General features: G+C 43.3%; 1 protein-coding gene across 2 annotated transcripts in view; it reads right to left on the bottom strand.

Moving 5' to 3' along the window:
• Positions 1-20,218, bottom strand: part of LOC115176672 (ribosome biogenesis protein BMS1 homolog) — a 40,640-nt gene that overhangs the window by 14,528 nt on the left and 5,894 nt on the right. For both annotated transcript variants that reach the window (XM_029736831.1, XM_029736832.1), the window contains 17 exons: positions 17,964-18,155; positions 17,448-17,638; positions 16,486-16,565; positions 15,910-16,098; positions 14,571-14,713; positions 14,153-14,274; positions 13,663-13,856; positions 13,178-13,332; positions 12,127-12,764; positions 11,532-11,633; positions 11,131-11,282; positions 10,720-10,801; positions 10,133-10,392; positions 8,177-8,365; positions 6,374-6,554; positions 5,919-5,977; positions 2,073-2,195 (listed from right to left, as the gene is read on the bottom strand). In XM_029736831.1, coding sequence (XP_029592691.1) covers positions 2,073-2,195; positions 5,919-5,977; positions 6,374-6,554; positions 8,177-8,365; positions 10,133-10,392; positions 10,720-10,801; positions 11,131-11,282; positions 11,532-11,633; positions 12,127-12,764; positions 13,178-13,332; positions 13,663-13,856; positions 14,153-14,274; positions 14,571-14,713; positions 15,910-16,098; positions 16,486-16,565; positions 17,448-17,638; positions 17,964-18,145 — 3,042 coding nt within the window. In that variant the 5' untranslated portion in view covers positions 18,146-18,155. The remainder of the gene's footprint in view (positions 1-2,072; positions 2,196-5,918; positions 5,978-6,373; positions 6,555-8,176; positions 8,366-10,132; positions 10,393-10,719; positions 10,802-11,130; positions 11,283-11,531; positions 11,634-12,126; positions 12,765-13,177; positions 13,333-13,662; positions 13,857-14,152; positions 14,275-14,570; positions 14,714-15,909; positions 16,099-16,485; positions 16,566-17,447; positions 17,639-17,963; positions 18,156-20,218) is intronic.

Raw genomic sequence — 20,218 nt, 5'->3', positions numbered from 1 at the left:
TAAGTTAAGAGATGTACCATGGGCATACATACATACAGTTGAAGTCGGAAGTTGACATAAACTTAGGTTGGCGTCATTAAAACTCGTTTTTCAACCACTCCACAAATTTCTTGTTAAACTATAGTTTTGGCAAGTCATGGCAAGTAATTTTTCCAACAGTTGTTTACAGACAGATTATTTCACTTAATCACAATTCCAGTGGGTCAGAAGTTTACATACACTAAGTTGATTGTGCCTTTAAACAGCTTGGAAAATTCCAGAAAATGATGTCATAGCTTTAGAAGCTTCTGATAGGGTAATTGCCATCATTTGTGGCAATTGGAGGTGTACCTGTGGATGTATTTCAAGGCCTACCTTCAAACTCAGTGCCTCTCTGCTTGACATCATGGGAAAATCAAAAGAAATCAGCCAAGACTGCAGAAAAAAAATTGTAGACCTCCACAAGTCTGGTTCATCCTTGGGAGCAATTTCCAAACACCTGAATGTACCACGTTCATCTGTACAAACAATAGTACGCAAGTATAAACACCATGGGACCACGCAGCCGTCATACCGCTCAGGAAGGAGACGCGTTCTGTCTCCTAGAGATGAACGTACTTTGGTGCGAAAAGTGAAAATCAATCCCAGAACAACAGCAAAGGAACTTGAAGATGCTGGAGGAAACAGGTACAAAAGTATCTATATCCACAGTAAAACGAGTCCTATATCGACATAACCTCAAACAAACAAAAATAGAACTGCCATAATGACCATCGTTATGTTTGGTAGAAAAAGGGGGGAGGCTTGCAAGCCGAAGAACACCATCCCAACCGTGAAGAACGGGGGTGGCAGCATCATGTTGTGGGGGTGCTTTGCTGCAGGAGGGACTGGTGCACTTCACAAAATGAAAGGAATCATGAGGGGGAAAATTATGTGGATATATTGAAGCAACATCTCAAGACATCAGTCAAGAAGTTAAAGTTTGGTCGCAAATGGGTCTTCCAAATGGACAATGACCCCAAGCATACTTACAAAGTTGTGGCAAAATGGCTTAAGGACAACAAAGTCAAGGTATTGGAGTGGCCATCACAAAGCCCTGACCTCAATCCTATAGAAAAGTTGTGGGCAGAACTGAAAAAGTGTGTGCGAGTAAGGAGGCCTACAAACCTGACTCAGTTATACCAGCTCTGTCAGGAGGAATGGGCCAAAATTCACCCAACTTATTGTGGGAAGCTTGTGGAAGGCTACCCAAAATGTTTGACCAAAGTTAAACAATTTAAAGGCAATGCTACCAAATACTAATTGAGTGTATGTAAACTTCTGACCCACTAGGAATGTGATGAAAGAAATAAAAGCTGAAATAAATCACTCTCTCCTATTATTCTGACATTTCACATTCTTAAAATAAAAGTGGTGATCCTAACTGACCTAAAACAGGGAATTTTTACTAGGATTAAATGCCAGGAATTGTGAAAAACTGAGTTTCAATGTATTTGGCTAAGGTGTATGTAAACGTCCGATTTCAACTGTACATACTTTGGTGTTATTTGGACTTATGGTTCATGAGAATACGTTTTTCCAAAATGTCCAAGATGGAAGGAAATCTATCCCAACAGACCTTATGGGTCCTTGAGGCAAATTTGTTCAGCATGAGGAAAGACACCTACATGAGGAAAGACAACAACCGTTTCAAATCTCTAGGTCAAACAGGGTGACGAATATGAGGGTTTAAGTGAGTGATTACAACAGCGCCCCCTATAGGCCAAATGGTGCCATTATCTTTGACCAAGTTACTCATGGCCTCTAGTTTGTGTGCCAAATTAGGGGGGGATTTCTTTTTATTTTAAATCTAGTTATTTGACCATGTCAAGAAAAAATTTAATATAAAAGTTTCCCAGCTTTCCTGTGAACCATTAATTTTATATTCATATTCATAAAGCATTATGTACACACAGCTGGTCCATAAAGTGTTAGATTATTTATGTTATTCTGTTCTACAACAGATTAACAAATGCCTCAAATGTCTACCACAAAAAATAAATATATTGTAGTTGAACTATGGTATGTCAGTAGTGCTATGAGGTGCATCCTACCTTGATGAATGATGTGTTCTTGTAGATCTTGTATGGGTAGCCAATCAGCTTGAGCTTTTTGACTATGGTCACAGATTTGTCCAGGTCAAGGACGACTCCTGTAGCTGCGATGCGGAAACTGGTCTGCAAGAGAGAGAACAGAGAACTTCAACAAAGATACTACTCGAAGTAACCCATACTGTGTACTGGTGCATGGTATGTATGTTGCTCCTGACAAATGAGACATCTTTGGTGTAACAGGTGTACGTATTGGGCTAATAATGACAAATTAATACAAATATCCAGTTCACCATTTACCGGGTATTTACATAATATGGTAACATTTTAAAGAGGAGCTGAACTCAAAAAACAACTTCTCTGGTTGAAGATATTGCATCAATATGTGTCGTAAACAATTGTACTCGTTGCAAAATTTACTAAAAAGTGTAAGTGGTAGAAAGTCAATATCTTCCAAAACTGAGATTTGCGGCTGGCAGCACCCCGTAACTATTGATTTGGAGCACGGTAACATGCGACCCGATCATAGCAGCAGAATTAACCTACAGCACAGCTGCACGCTATCCAATCGTAGCAGCAGAATCAACCTACAGGCCGCTCTTTTCTTCAGACAGCAGAGTTGACCAATTGAGGCATTAGCACATTGTATGTGTGGGGTACAGAGATTTGGTAGTCATTCAAAAATCATGTTAACCATTATTATTGAACACAGAATGAATCCATGCAGCTTATGATATTTGTTAAGCACATTTTTACTCCCTCCCCCGCACCCTCCCCTGAACTTGTTTAGGCTTGTCATAACAAATGGTTTGAATACTTGACTCAAAATATTTCAGCTACAAAGATTCCACTTTGACATTATGGGGTATTGTGTGTAGATCAAGGATAATCTAAATTTGATCAATTTTAAATTCAGGTCGAACAACAAAATGTGGAAAAAGTAAAGGAGAGTGAATACTTTGAAGGCACTGTACATGTAAACAGGGCTGAAAAGTGACTGGAAGCAGAAATATATAAATACTTATGGTATTATACTAGTGCCAATATATACATGTAAACAAGAGTAATAGTCACCGGTAGCAGGATAAAGTAGATAGATACTAAAAAGGTAATGGCAATCAATAAATAAATGAACAGCATGGGGTGGGGGGGGGGGGGCAGTATTTGTTTAGGCATTTAACAGTCTTATGGCCAAGATATAGAAGCTGTTTATGAAGTCTGTTGGTCGGAGCCTTGATTCACCGGTACTGTCTGCTGGACGTGAGCACAGAGAACAGTCCATGTTTTGGGTGATTGGAGTCTTTGGCAATTTTTCAGGGCTTTCTCAGACTCTCCCAGGCATGCATGTCCTCCCAGTGATGCGCTGGGCCTTCCGCACCACCCACTGTAGGACTTTCCGGTCAAGGGCGGTGCAGTTGCCATACCAGACAGTGATACAACCAGTCAGGATGCTCTCCATGGAGCAGCTGTTAAAGTTCCTAAGAATCTGAGGGGCTTTTCCAAATCATTTCAGCCTCCTGAGGGAGAAGAGGCACTGCCATGCATTCGCCACGATTGTGTTGGTGTGAGAGGATCAAGTTAAGTCAGTTATGTGGACACCGAGGCACTTGAAGCTCTTTAACCGCTCTACTGCGTCCCGTCAATGTAGATCTGCACCCTCCCCTCCTTCCTGAAGTCCACGATCAGCTCCTTGGTCTTGCTGACGTTGAGGGAGAGATTCCTGTCCTGGTCCCACACGGACAGGTCTCTGACCACCTCCCTACAGGTCGGCCGTTGGTGAGCAGGCCGACCACCATTGTGTCGTCAGCAACTAGATGGAGTTGAAGTCGTGCATGGGCACACAGTTGTGGGTGAAAAGTGAGTACAGGAGGGGACTAAGCACACACCCCTGGGGGTCCCCCCATGTTGAGGGGCAATGTGACGGAGGTATTGTGGCCTACTCTTACCATTCGGGATGGACCCGTCAGGAAGTCCAACATCAAGTTGTAGAGGGGGGTGTTCAGTTCCAAGGTCCCGAGATCGGAGGGCACTATGGTGTTGAACGCTGAGCTGTAGTCAATGAACAGCGTCCTCACATAGTATGCATTCCTTTTTTCTAGGTGGGAGAGGGCAAAAATTGAGTGCAATTGAGATCGCATTGTCAGTGGATCTGTTGGGGCATCATGCAAATTCTAATTGGTCCAGGGTGTCTGGGATGATTGAGTTAATATGTGCCATGACCAGCCTTTCAAAGTACTTAATTATTACAGATGTGAGTGCTACAGGGCGGTAGTCATTGTGGCAGGATGCCTTAAGAGGTTTTGGGAACAGCAATGATGGTAGTCAGTTTGAAACATGTGGGGATTACAGACTGGGACAAAGAGAGATTGAAAATGTCAGCGAAGACGCCTGCCAGCTGGTCTGCGCATGCCCTGGGGACATGCCCCGGAATACCGTCTGGCCCAGCGTTCTTAAGTGTTGACCTGTTTAAAAACCTTACGTCAGCCTCAGAGAGAGAAATTACCCAGTCCTCTGGATTAGTGTGGGCCCTCATGCAGGGCTCTGTGTTGTTTTTGTTGAAACCTGCATAAAAAGGCATTGAGTTTGTCTTGTAGAGAGGCATCGTTGGGCAGATCATGGCTAGGGCTTCCTTTGTAGTCCGTAATGTACTGTAGCCCCTGTCACATGTGTTGGAGCTGGTATAATAGGATTCCACCCTGTTCCCGATATTGTCCTTTTGCAAAGTTGATGGAGGTCGTAGCAGGACTTCTTGTACGCATGTGTCCTCAGCCGTAGCCTCGGGGTTGGCTGCTGTGTTGCATCCAAGTCAGGGATGTTAACCCTCTACACTCCAGCCCGTATACAGGTTGTAAAATGTTAGATTTGGAAATTGATAAGTGCTTAAATTGGAACACGGTGGCTGCAAATAACATGCTATACATGACGTCAGCATTCAGGGTCTCCGCTTTACAGCGCTGTATGGGATTCAACTGATAGATGTTCTAAACTTGAGCACCACCTGAAACAAGATGCCCCTATCCCTGCAGCTAACTGGGATACTTATTAAGTTACTGAATGTATCCAGAGTATCTTCAGATTTCATTATCAACAAATGCTGCGAAAAGTACAGTATATGTAAAATGCACATAGTATTGATGGGTTCTGACTTATAAACTTGAAAATATTAAATATCCTTAACCATATCAGAAGGAGAGAGGGGAATGTAGAATGTTTCCATTCTGTCAGGATATGTTACTAACGTTTACATTCTGTCAGGATATGTTATCGTTAGCCATCAGGAATCCTATGGGAGGAGAAGAGCCAGTCTGGTACAAGTCAACATGAAAACCGTGAGTTGGAGAGGAGTGAGGAATTTGGGCAGAGATCATGTTAGATGAAGTGAGGAATCACTAATCTTCTGGGTTGCAACAGAGGTGTATTTATTGGCTGTTCAGGTGTGTAAGGAGGAGCTCAGCATAGCAGAAAGGGTTAAATACCAGTGCTTGTGTGAATATGTTATTTGTCTTATGCAACTGTATGACCCAGTGGGAGAATAAACTTGGTTTGAGCTTCACTAAGCATCCGTGAGTTTTTTTACTTGGTTTATTTAGAACTTAACAGTATCAACAATGTAATGTTTGGATTCAGTATTGTGTCAGGTAACAGTTATGTCCTCACCTTTGGTCTAATAAATTCCAAATAATCTCCAACCTGTTCCCTTTCAATTTCTACCATGGTTATGCATATGCATCTTATATTTATTCTGTAAGAAACATTTCAATTTAGCCCTATACATATAGCCCAATTCCCACAAGTGTAAAAGGATGACATGTAATTATTTCCTTTGTGGCCTGCCTCTGTGGTTCTTACCTTAGTTCCTGCGACTGACTGCACAGCCAGGAAGCCAGTGCCCTGAGGTGTGATGGGACCTGGGAACACAGCAGAGAAGGACAGGGTTCACATGTATTCATTATTTGACCTATATTCTAACAGGTAAGTTGATTGAGGATCCATGTAATTCTGACCAGGGGGGCATGTCAGTTAGTTGTCGGAAATATTACGTTATTTCAGTTTTCATAGATATGTGTAGATATATAGGCATAGTACAACCGGATCGACGCCCTCAACATATTTTACAATTTAGCTTCTTAAGGAACCAGATAATCAAGAGCTATATCAGAATGCGCATCAAACTTAGCTGGTTAACGTAGCGATCCTGCTATGTGATACAGCCCTCTGATGAATAGTTGTAATGGAGAAAAAAGGTGCCACCTGAATCAAATAACTAACAAATACTAAAACTACAGCCGCATTACTGCTCTCACCCCAGATGGTGGCACCACAGTGCATGTGCTGCGGTGTGTACTTGAGCAGGCGGTGGCGCCCGTTGTGGTCCTCGATGTGGTACAGGGGAATGGTCTGGAAGCGACGCCAGCCCAGGGACAGGATGAGGGGGTCGCGCGTTTTCAGGATCCGGTTGTGCCATCGATGTTTCTTTAACCGCATCTGGGACAAGAGAAAGATCACCTTGAGGCACTTGGAAAAGTTATATACAAATTACACTTATCATGCCATTTGTTTAGATCTTAATTTATAGGGAAAGATGCAAATACAATGTTAACATTTAAATAAATCAACACTGAGATGAGTTGAACCATATTGCTTTCTGAAAAAGTATGAACTTAGGTAAGTTCAGTAAGCATGACTAAGCATGGTTCTTGGCCCATTACTTAGGCCTAGTCTGTTAAGAAGCTCAGCTGAGGGGATTTACATCTACTGTTCAACAAACAAGACCTTCCATTACATTTAGTGCTTTCAAAAGGACTGCATCACCCTTTGCAGGGTTGGATCAATTCCATTTAAATTCAGAAGATTACTTAATTCAAATGAAAGAGTTGAAAAACAAGGGATGCTTCCGAAATGCACCCTATTCTAGGGATGGGCATTTTAAATAATTTCTCGATTCGAATATCATGACATTTCTTCAGATATCCAGATAGTCAAAATACACATACTTTTTTTATTTTTTAAATAACATTGTTTCAACTTAGGAACTGGCTTGCTGCACAACTTAGGTGCCGCTTGCTTGCAGCAGTATGATGGTCAGGGGCCGGTGAGTTTTACATGTGAGGGAGAGAGTAGCTATACAGACTGGCACTAGTTAGATAGATGAAATCTTCAAGTTTATCATCCCATCTGGTAGTGTCTGTATGAAATCGATGTAAAACTGCAAGCTACACTTATGCTGATGACAGTGTGCTTTACTCTGCCTCCTCTTCGAATCAGGCTATAGCTGATCTGCAGACTGCTCCATAATGTCATACAAAAAGCACTTGTTGACCACGAACTGGTACTGACTGCAGATAAAACAAAGTATATTCTGTTCTCTAGAGCTCAGACATATCTGCACGCTGAATGGAGCAAGTCCACTCATAAATACCTTGGCATTTGGATCGATGACAAGAAGTCATTTAAAACATGTAGATGAGCTAAATGGACTTCTACAGAAATCGATTGTGCCTTTCGCTTGATAGAATAAATAGTTCAGTTGACTTTCCGTCACTGTGATCTGTATCAGAAAGTGGGCTGGCCATCATTGGCAACGCAGAGAGCATTGCCTTCTGTTCATTTATAAAGCGCTCGTGCAGAAACTACCATACTACATCGCTCCTGACCTACAGAAGTACAAATACCTTACTCGCTCACAGGAATGGCTAATTCTTGAAATTACTGATTTAGGTAAAACAGCCTTTAGTTTTACGTGCCACATACATGGAACACATTTCAGAATACCCTACAATTGTACGCACCGTTGCCTTTCAGACATTTCAGGGTATTGGTAAGTGACCTTTTTACAGAGGAATGCATGAGTTTTCAAAATGGTATTTTTGTATGTTTCATGCTCCAGCCTTGGATTTTTCTAATTGTCAGTAATTCCTTATTTTGATGCATTTTTGTGAATCAGGGCTCCCTTGCAAAAGAGACATCGGTCTCAATGGGACGTCCCTGTATTTAATAGGGTGATATTTCAGACACAGCCAAGGAGTTTTCAGTTCTTGAACTGGAAGTCCAATTCACTCTACTTCAATTTAAATGGATCGGCGCCTGACTCATTAACCCTCGCTTACCTGCAGGTAGCCTACGTTCCCCTCGCTGGCACCTAGAGCCCCGAGGATGATGGGATAGTGGGGGTCAAAGTTGGTGACAAACTCGCAGGGCAGGGAGGGGATTTCCAGACGCACATACATGCCAGGCCGGAAGCCCTCGTACTGGACCCGTGTCTCGTCATCCACGTCCTCAAACTCAGCCCGGTTCAGCTAGGAAGAGGAGAAAGGTTTAGAGATTGTGGTGAAATGAAAGGCTCAGTGGGTTAGAACATGGTGTTGTCAACACCAGAGTTGTTGGTTTGAATCCCACACGGGCCACATACTGAATATACTTTGTGTCAGTGCCAAGGTTGACAATCCTGTAAGTGGATAAAAAAAAGAAAAAAAAAAGAGCATGCACAATTTTGTGTTGCGTTTCAAGACTGATTTTCCCTCATTGTGCCTGATGAACACGACCCAATGTCTGATCGGAATGCCACTGACAACTTTGGTTTCCTTTTGGGTATAATAAGATGTTACCTTGACCCCGTTTGAATAATTTCCAAATGCATCCTTCCTCGTTTCTTAGACGTAAGCACAGATCTGGTGGTTGGGTAGGTGCAAGTAAGGTTACCACCCTATCGCTCACCAATCCAGATCTGTGTTCACGCGCCGAGCCGTGGTTGAGTGGTAACACTCCTGCCATGTCACACGATGCTCCCCACTGGAGACTTTAACTTGCAACCAATGTTCCCTCTAAGCTGTGTGCGCGCGCAGGTGTGCAGCCGTGCAGAAGAAATATGAGCGAGCGCACAGAAGCCCGAGATTGAAAGTCACTCAACTTTCTACAGTTTCCCACTTTAGTTAACACTATCAACGTTTCACTCTACTGTGGCAATTGTGATCGTATCAACGCAATATTAGCCACTTTCAATGTAACATACCGAAAAACAAAACAAACTACGCAAGATTTCGTATGCAAAGTTAACTGTGCAAGAGATTTTCTTGCAGGCAGAGCACATTGGAGTAGGATTCTAATGCATTGACAGGCATGACTCTGCAGTATTCTACACAGAACGGTGCACCATAACTAACCACAGCTGCAGTAGGCCTATATGCAAATAGCCATTGCCATATGGATATGTGCCATTCACTTTGAACTGTGTTTACAGTATGAGCGTTTCGAGTAGATGCTCTTGTTTCGAGATCAAAGTGAGAGCTGTATGTAGCCACGAGTGCACATTTGTTCCTATTCTTTGATAGTGAGTTATTAGGCCAGTTATAGCTCATTTCTAGTCAACAATGAGGGAGTGACTGCGTCCAACAAGAGCACAAAATGTGTGCATTTCTAGCCATCTTTGGAAAGCAAGTCAGGTACTGAGCTTTTTTGTGTCTTAAAGGGGAAGTGTTGTATTTTGAGACGGTCTTGAATAAGTAGCCAATAGGCAGATTGTAGCATAATTTGTCTGATTCTCTGTAATAATGGTATGGGAATAATAACGAATTTGATTTTGTAAAGTGGTTTCTTCCGTCAAACAACATTTTCAGTCACCTCCTTGACTAAACAGGTTAATGTCAAGCCCTGCATGTTCATATTTTTTATATTATACAGGAATGTAGGCATTGAACACCACACATTGGCTGCTACTGTAGGCTGAATGATAGCTTTTCTAGTTCCATGTTAAAATGTTCTGGGATGTGTTTTTCTTCATTGTTTTTTGTGGTAGGCCTACATTATGATCAAATAGCCACAGTAGCCTACATTGCCTGCACCCTCTCTTCCCACTGTTTCTCCCACCTGTCTGTAATACCCACTCATTTCATAACTGTCTAAATGAAGTGTCAAAATACCCACACAAAACATATATTTATTTGTAAAACAATCTGTGACTACATCAAGAAAGGAAAAAGGAGACATTTCTGAAGTATTTGAACAGGGCCAGAGACTTCTGCCTCCTGTCATAACAAACGTTTACCTATGACCCCATAACCCCTCACCTCTGCCTGTTTTTGCATCTCCTCCTTGAGGTCGTCAAAGTAGGTGGCGTCTCCGTCGTCGTACTCTGTGTCGAAACGCTCCTTCAGCCGCCGTTTCTTCTCCAGACGCTTGTTCTTCTGGGTCTCGTCGTCCACCTTCATCAGCTTCTCCTCCTCCTCCTCCTCATCACTTTCTTCCTCGGCTTGGTCCTTCTGCTTGGCAGCTTTCCCCTTGTGCACTTCCCCCGTCTCCAAGTCCTCAAAGTCGCCATACAGCTCCTCTAAAAGAGAAAAGAAGAGCGCGTTAGCAAGGGGGTGATAATGAACAGTGGACTTGTGATATACAGTACATAGCCCTGATGGATTGGGACTACTCTGTTGGGAATATGAGCCCATATCCGGAGCACATGAAAATAATTACAATTGGGGAAGTTGAATTTGAATTGCTCTCTGCTTACTATATTTGATGTGCACACAGGAGTCGACCTTAACAGATTTCATTTCAAATGGGACAGATTGCAGTTATAAAGCACTTTTAAAAAGGACAAGACCGAGAAAGTCATGAAAACAATCCCGACAGTATTGAGCAATGAGCAGCAACTCCTTACCATCCTCTTTCAGCAATGTAGCAGCATCTTGATCGTCTTCCCATTTCCCCGTAACAAAACAGTCCCGTATCGAGTCCAGCATCTGAGACACAATATTTATGTCAATTACAAAAAATATTCTCAAGTTTAATTAATCTCTTGAATTGATGGAAACTAAGTTGTATTGACCCCAACCCAGGTCAGAATATGAATGTATGAATGCCTCCATCCATAGCTCCTAACAGCTTAATGCCTTTCTTCAAACTGTTGGTCTTTCCACACTTTAAATGTCCAGTACCAAATAAGGTGTGCTAGTGCTGGGTTAAAACAAAAATGTGCAACCCTTGGGGTCCCAGAGGAAGATAAACCCTGTAGTAAAAGATGGGACAAAGGAAAGGGGCGCTACAATATGGTTTTGTAGATTAATTTTACCTCTTCCAGGTCCCAATTGCGAGCGGCATCGGGGTCAAAACGGGAGCAGTCCACGCCGTCCGCACGATGCTTCTTGCCCTTCTCAGGGCGGCTGACTCGAAACAGCCCTCCCAGCTCCTCCTCATCCTCCTCCCCATCATCATCCTCTGCCACTGAAGGAAACAAGCATAGACAGTCAGAAATCAAGGCTAGGCACAAACGGAAGCAAATGGGGCGAAATAGTCCAATAAGAAACGGGAATTTTTAACGCTATAGTGTGCATTAATGAATACACTAGTGCTCAACAAACAAGATCCGCCATGACATTAGGATAAAAGGGAAAATGTCAGTAAAATTCATAGCAAAAAAAATTCTAAGAACGTAAAATTATATTGTTACTGAAACCCATGAGGAGACGTTACCTGTGCCATACACCAGTTTACGCAGGTTGGGGGCGGCGCGCTGTTGCCGTAGAAACGCCTCCGACGCTTTCTGTTGCAGGTCCTCCTTCCACCGCAGTGACCCTGAGAAACATGAGGTGGGTTAGGGTCAAATGTCAAATGAATTATTGATCCCAACTTAAGTTCTTGTTCCATTTAGCCACTTCCCCTCCCCATCAGTGTTCACAAGGTGAACACAATATGGCAGACAGAAGAAGCATTCTGAATGCTAAATCGACCCTTAGCTCCTAGGCACTCCTGTACATTTAATACAATTAGATAGGATAATCTAATGCCCTATCACAAGGCAAGAAACCTATCCAGTCCTTTCAGATCTACAGGAGTGCCTAGAGCGTAAGACAACTGTTGGGGGTAAGGTGCATCCGTCACAATATTGCTTACACCAGTGTGTGCAGGTTTTTATTCCAGCCCGCCACTAACACACCTGATTCAAGTATTCAACTTGGTACTCAATTCAGAGCAGCATTATTGAACAAAAATCTGTGGACCCTGAAGAGGTAGTATAGACAAGGGGGAGGGGCCACAATGAAACTACACTGAATAGACAGAATATTACCGGCACTTTCATAGCACAGCTCTCCTCCCTCCATCTCATCTTCCTCTTTGGAGGTGGCATTCGACTTCTTGCCTTCTTTGCCCGAGACATTGGTTTCGCAGTCATCTTCTATTGAGTCACTCGCATCCTCCTCCTCCGAGCAATGACCCGAGTCTATCGGTTTGAGATCACCCTTTTCCACTGCACTGTCTTCTTCATCTTCTTCCCCCTCCGAATCGCTTTCCTCTCCTTCACTCTCCTGCTCTCCCTTCCCCTCTTCCTCCTCCTCACTCATTTCCAGCTCATCCTCACTGTCTGCAAAGGCAGGTACCTCCACCACTGGCCCTTTCTCCGCTTTCCTTTCCTCCATCTTCTGTCTCTTCACCGGAGGGACGGTCTTTATTCCTTGCTTCTCTTTTGGTTCAGTTTTGTCATTTGCCTCGTTCTTCAAAACCGTTTCTTCTTCTTCCCTTTTGTTTCCCCCCTCATCTTCCTCATCCTCTTCTTCAGACTCTCCTTCCTCATCCCCCTCTTCTTCACTGCTACCATCACTGTCATCATCGTCATCATCATCTTCCTCTTCAGTGAAGACAGCCTTCCTCCTCTCTCTCTGTGTCTCAGGGTCCCAGACTCGGCTCTCCTGGAGTCCTGACGTCAGCCTGTAAGACAAGATGGAGACCAACACAAGTCAGAGGCAAATATGTATATCATTTTCTATATGCCTTTATTCAAGGGTCCACTTTTTATTTCATAAAAGAACAAAACGGCAGCCACTTGGTTTGCTACAAAGCTGAGCGATAGGACTGGAGAAATGTAGCGACTCTCAAATTGCAAGGACTGACAGTCCATGACATTAACATGACGATAAGGTTCTCTTTTAACAATAAGTTTATAAACAGATTTTAACAATATTTTAGGGCTGCGACTCGACAATTAGTCTTTAACCAATTTTAACAATGAGTTTAGGGCTGTGTCTCAACTGATTCCATAGTGGCTTTCAAAAGTAGCGCATAATATATGGGATAGGTGTCATTTGAGATTTCCAAGACGTTGCTGCCTGAGTGTCACTCACCCGTTCTCCTCCTCCTCCTCCTCCTCCACTTCCCTGGGGGTCAGGGCAGCCGCCCCTGTGAACAGTGACACTTTGCTGGCGGCCATCTTGGCATCCAGGGTGGTGTGTGTACTGATGAGGGATTGGACCAACTCTGTGGTGGGACGGACCTCCTCCTAGTGGACACGGGACAGAGGCAACTGATTATAGGAGCGTGTGCACACACACACACACATTACCGAAATCCTCTGGACATTATCTAGGTTCAGGGGAGAGGGAATTTTCAACGGCCCATGACACTTTCGGTTTAGTACACTCATTACAACAGTCTCAAGCCAATGTATATAACAGTAGTAAATTATATTCAGGAGCACTTTCATATCACATCCATCAACTGCCTGACTTTGACCAATAAAAATACATCGTTTTTTATTTTTTGTTAAATGTTTCAAAGCATTTTCCTTTTTCTGTGTCTTACTGAACATGGCCCAGGGGTTGGAACTGACCTGTTCTTGATTAACGTGGCCGCCGGGCAGGTCGATGTACACTGCGTCCTTATCGTACACGACCCCCCCGACCCCCGCCATGGGAGCGTAGAGCAGCCGCTCCTTCTCGTTCAGCGCCCTCTTCTTCTGCGCTTCAGGCAGAGCGCAGGGGTCTGGCAGGAAGCTGATGTCTGCCACCGCAAAGTCCCCCACACCTGCAGAGGGTGCCATCATGTGTTAGGTTTCAAACCAAATTGCCCAATGTTAAGACAATATAGCTTTCTGAATCTGAATCAATGTTTTCAAAACACCAATTTCCCAAAAACACCATCGCAGTAACCACTTGCTATGTTTATTTGCAAAATACATTGGTGAATGTGAATAGTGCATGTCAATATGTACTAGATTTGAGAGTATTGATGCAGTATTAAATTCATCTCTTCTCCACAAGTCAGTGTTCCTAAAAAGGGCTCAGATTCTTATTTGCTCTTAACCCAATGAGCATACTTACCAGGGATATGGACCTGGCCTTTATTCTTCAAGTATGTCCCCCTCAGGTAGCCATAGAGAGACACAGTACGATCACACTTGGGGTCCACCCTCACCATCTCGGGGTCCGTCAAATCCTCCATGCTGTGTAGATGGTGAATGTGATCGAGGAACAGTGAAGGGGTACAGTTCAACAAGAACATTTGAAAACAGAGTGAAAATGGAAGCAGGGTAGTAGGATCCATTGCTCACAGGCACACAACACACACACACACGCACCAAACATACACATTCTTTCTATTAGAAAACAGCTCTGTTACACACAATAACCATATATGGCACCATTCAACAGCATGGATCATGTCACTTTCTCTACTCGGAATCAGTTCTAGCTACTTTCCATTACAAACACATTGCTCTATAAAGGTCTGGACACTCACCGGTCGGCCACGACGTAGGGATGAGATTGCTGCCACACCAGTGGGCGGAACTTCATGACGGAGATGAAGCGGCCCAGGTTCTTGACCTCCTGGGTCTGGTACTCTCCGTACACCATACCGGACAGGTAGAAGAGTTTGGCACCCTGTGGGAACAAAGAGGGAACGTGGAACACTGTTCAGGAAAAGGACTTGTGTTGGATTAGGTTCAGAGAAAGACCGCATGCCATGTTTATGAGATTGTTAGCCTTCATAACTATAACACATTTACAACATGCAAGGTGACAGAGTGTACTTTTTTTTTTTTAAACGTCTTATCAAGACAAACCTAAGAAAATCACAAGTCAACTTGTCACTTCGATAGCACAAGAGAACAAATATGAGTTGCAGGATGTATGAAAGGGATGTGAAGGGTTGGCACAGACTGGCCAACTCTGCAAATTTACCTCCAAGGTTTATCTAGCACATCAGAAATATCTCAGCGCTTGCCAAGAAATTAAATATGAAATGTGCTAGCTATAGATTGTATATATAGATTGTATATATAGATTGTATATAGTTAGTTACAGTATGGTGTTCAGTTGTTGTTGCTTTTGATATTATCCATGCTTTGTACTGTTTGAAAATATTTGTGAAAACCAATAAAAATACTTTAAAAAAAACCTGTCAAACCAACTCCATCATCAAGTTTGCTGACGACACGACAGCGATAGGGCTGATCGACGAGAAAGCCTACAGAGAGGTGGTTAGAGCCCTGGCAGAGTGGTGCAAGGACAATAACCTCTCCCTCAACCTCAGCAAAACCAAGGACTAGACTACAGGACGGCTGAAGAGGTTTGGCTTGGCCCCTCAGATCCTCAGGGAACTTTACAGGTGCACCATTGAGAGCATTCTGTCTGGCTGCATCACCGCCTGGTACGGCAACTACCCGGCCTGAACCACAAGGCTCTACAGAGGGTGGTGAAGACTGCCCAGTCATGCAGGCAGCAGGACATCTACACCAGGCAGTCTCTGAGGAAGTCCAGAAAATCACCAAGGATTCCAGCCAAGGACTGCTTTCTCCACTACCTTCCGGCAGGCGGTACCTGAGCATCAGGTCTCGGACGAACAGGTTCCGAGACAGCTTCGACCTCCAGTCCGTAAGACTGTTGAACAGCTAACCCTAAGCTGTCTACCTGCACAGACCCGTCTACCTGTACTCACCTGCATTTTAAGAGACTATTTGCACTGACTCACTCAACCTTACACACAAACACACACACACACACACACACAATTGCTAATACGATTTATGGTGTGAAGCCAAAGATAAAAAGCTTCTCATTCTAATTTCGGTGCCGACCTGGTAGACCTCAGTCCAGAAGCGATGCTTGAGCCGCTTCTTGGTCTTGCGAAGGGCCTTGTTATTGCGGAACGAGTCCAGGTGGGTGAGCACACCCATGATGCGCGGGAAGCCGTGCACCTGGCAGATGTTGAGGAACTCAAAGGTCTCCATCTCAAAGCCGAAGCTGGCATCAATGAGCATCAGCACCTGGTGGACCACAGGGATGTCAGTCTTTAGCTCACTGATAGCAACACGTAAAGTCTATTTTTATTGTTTGGTTGGGAAATCTGGTTTCAATTCAAATGTCACAGATATGTGCATCTCAAATGGCACCCTACTTGCTATATAGTGCACTACATAGTGAATAGGTCAAAAGTAGTGCACTATTCACTACATAGTGAATAGGACACATTAGTGTTTATGCCAACACTGCATTTTTGTAGCATGATAAAATATACTAAAAAGCCAACAATAAGGCATCAAAACAGACACTGTACGTATTCCAATATCATAAGTAGTACAATTCTATCTTGTCATCAATGCCTTTAAAATTCAGACATTTTGCCTTTAACCACCATACACAAATTAACTTACCAGGTCAGCAACCTTTGCCAAGTCAATCATTGTATTGATGTCATTGCTACACTCGATGAAGGTAAGACGCCTCTTCTTTCCTGAAAGGAAAATGAAGATGGTGGTGTGGCGGCGTTAGCACACAAGGTAAACACAACACATTAAATGACAGCTCTGTGGTCACGCAAGGTAAACACAACACATTAAATGACAGCTGTGGTCACGCAAGGTAAACACAACACATTAAATGACAGCTCTGTGGTCACGCAAGGTAAACACAACATATTAAATGACAGCTCTGTGGTCACGCAAGGTAAACACAACACATTAAATGACAGCTGTGGTCACGCAAGGTAAACACAACACATTAAATGACAGCTCTGTGGTCACGCAAGGTAAACACAACACATTAAATGACAGCTCTGTGGTCACGCAAGGTAAACACAACACATTAAATGACAGCTCTGTGGTCACACAAGGTAAACACAACATATTAAATGACAGCTCTGTGGTCACGCAAGGTAAACACAACATATTAAATGACAGCTCTGTGGTCACACAAGGTAAACACAACACATTAAATGACAGCTCTGTGGTCACGCAAGGTAAACACAACATATTAAATGACAGCTCTGTGGTCACGCAAGGTAAACACAACACAATAAATGACAGCTCTGTGGTCACACAAGGTAAACACAACACATTAAATGAGCTCTGTTGTCACACAAGGTAAACACAACACATTAAATGAGCTCTGTAGTCACACAAGGTAAACACAACACAATAAATGACAGCTCTGTAGTCACACAAGGTTGTATTCACTAGGAACTAAACAGAAGCAAATGTGACAAAACGGGGAGGGACTACCTTAACTTGTCCAAGAAGAAGTGCTTGTTTTCATTTTTCGGTTGCAAATTGCTGTGCACTAATGGATACGACCCAACTGATTCCAATACAGTAAGAAACATTCAAGCTCAGCTCACCAGAGACGATAGTCACAGGCCCGCAGATGTCCCCTAGTTTCTGCCGTGTGAAGTTTTTGATCAGGCAGCGGATGAGGGTACTCTTGCCCACCTTGGGGGGCCCTACCACCACCACCACTATCGGGGGAGGCTCTAAAGGGGTGCGGTCCACCAGGGGTATGTGATGTTTCTTGGCCTTTAGGTCCTGGGCTCTAGGAGAGGGGGAAAGAACAGTGCTTATAGTTTCCTACAATGTTGAACTGTGTCTGTCTGCACCGCTTTTCTAAATCTCAATGTCTGACGATCTGTCTGAACCACTCAAGATACATGTTAACAGCATTCACTCCTATGGCTATTTCTATGAACTTGTAAAACCACAGATTAGTGTCACAGTAACTAAAAAGACAACAATATACTATGTAAACCTTGTGAAATAAAACTAAATAAATGATTAAAACGCAAACATGAAAGTTGATGGTGGGATGATTTTTCATGTAGTGTAGTATAGTGGGGCATGTATATACGAATGCTGCTGACCTGTGGAAGGTTTTGGCCATGCGCACTGCTGACTGGACCGCAAACGCTTTGGGGTTCCTCTTGCGTTCGTCATCTCCGGCTGGGGTTCCCAGCTGTTTCCTGCTCTTTTTCCTCTCCGCCTTGGGCCCGCTGTGCTTCTGCTGGTGCCGCTTCTGTTCCTTCTTTGGCTCCTTCCCCTCCATCTTCTCCTATCTGACAATCACACACACACACACACACACACACACACACACACACACACACACACACACACGTCAGAAACTGAAGCTTGGAGGATCAAATGTAGCTTTGCCTTATGCACATCCCACTTAATTAGGTACTTCATGTAACAATAATTTAGACAGTTGGAACTATCTCCCTGTATGTGAGTGAACTACCTAGTCTCAAGAAACTTGCCCATAATGGTTGTACTGCATTTGCTAGTAACAACAGGGTCACTCAACTCATGAAAATCTGAAATAAGTATCAGTAAGATGTGATGGTTTTGTCTGACAATATAAAAATAACTGCAGCAACTTGGTATACGCTACACAATGTTTCTACACATTGTACAAGCATTTTCCACAGCTCACAACATAGATAGTACGACCGGGACAACTTTACATACAGCAAGTTTTTAAAGGACCAAAGAGTTACCAGCTTTGTGTTTTGATTTTTGCCATGGAAAAAAGATTGAGATACTGGTATCGTCCCGGCCCAAATAGCTAGTGGGTGTTTTGGGAGCACCACTACCTACAAATCAACTACATGTAACCACATTATCATAAATTGTTTGCCTCATTGACGACCATTACGTCAATTGTCTTCGTGTTTGTATTACGACATTTACTCATCAACAAGTGTTGAGGAGTCTCCTTTTGTACTTCCTGTTAATACACTAACTGCATGTCCAACTAGCTACCATGCAAACAGATTTAGTTTTGAGCTCATTTCAACGTAAGCTACAGTTTGTATGCCAGATAACATGATATAACTTAATACGTTTCCTTTACTGGGCATTACATGCTGACCAAACCGCGCGTGCGTCTGCAAATTGATTTTGTTCACCCACACCAGACCTAATCATGACAGGCAGGTTGAAATATCAAAACAAACTCTGAACCAACTATATGAATTTGGGGACTGGTCAAAAAGCATTAAACATATACGGCAATTTAGCTAGCTTGCTGTTGATAGCTAATTTATCCTGGGATATAAACATTGGGTTGTTATTTTACTCCGACAATTAATCCACAGATAAAACCATAAACCAAATTCATTTCTCGTCATCTCTCCTCCTTCCTTCAGGCTTCTTTTAACTTTATATGGCGGTTGGCAACCAACTTTACGGTGCATTACCACAAAGATGAACTGAGTGTGGACCTCAGTTAATCTTTCAATCACCTACGTGGGTATATGCTCCTAAAACCAATGAGGAGATGGCACTGTGTGTATATGCACCTAAAAACCAATGAGGAGATGGCACTGTGTGTATATGCACCTAAAAACCAATGAGGAGATGGCACTGTGGGTATATGCTCCTAAAAACCAATGAGGAGATGGCACTGTGTGTATATGCACCTAAAAACCAATGAGGAGATGGCACTGTGTGTATATGCACCTAAAAACCAATGAGGAGATGGCACTGTGGGTATATGCACCTAAAAACCAATGAGGAGATGGCACTGTGTGTATATGCACCTAAAAACCAATGAGGAGATGGCACTGTGTGTATATGCACCTAAAAACCAATGAGGAGATGGCACTGTGGGTATATGCACCTAAAAACCAATGAGGAGATGGCACTGTGGGTATATGCTCCTAAAAACCAATGAGGAGATGGCACTGTGGGTATATGCTCCTAAAAACCAATGAGGAGATGGCACTGTGTGTATATGCACCTAAAAACCAATGAGGAGATGGCACTGTGGGTATATGCACCTAAAACCAATGAGGGGATGGGTAGAGGAGGGATTTGCAGCGCGTTGAGCATCACAAATAGAACCAAGATATATTTTAGTGCATGAACATGCAGACGCCCGCCAGCAGTGTGGGTGCAATGATTGAATAACACGTGCACATTTATTTTTCACCGCTCGCGTCGTCAGCATGTTACAGGTTAGCTCAGATAAAACGTTGCCATAGATTTTTCAATGTAACTGTTCTTGGCGATACTTTTTTCACCGAATCGAGAACGAAAAAAATATCTTAGAAATGTCTGTGTCCGGTTACAGACTACATCCATGTCTTGTATCGAGTGAGAAATGCCTCTTGCA

This window comes from Salmo trutta, chromosome 37 (genome assembly GCF_901001165.1).
Source record: "Salmo trutta chromosome 37, fSalTru1.1, whole genome shotgun sequence".
NCBI classification, from domain to species: Eukaryota; Metazoa; Chordata; class Actinopteri; order Salmoniformes; family Salmonidae; genus Salmo; species Salmo trutta.
This window is presented reverse-complemented; position numbering and strand designations above follow the sequence as displayed.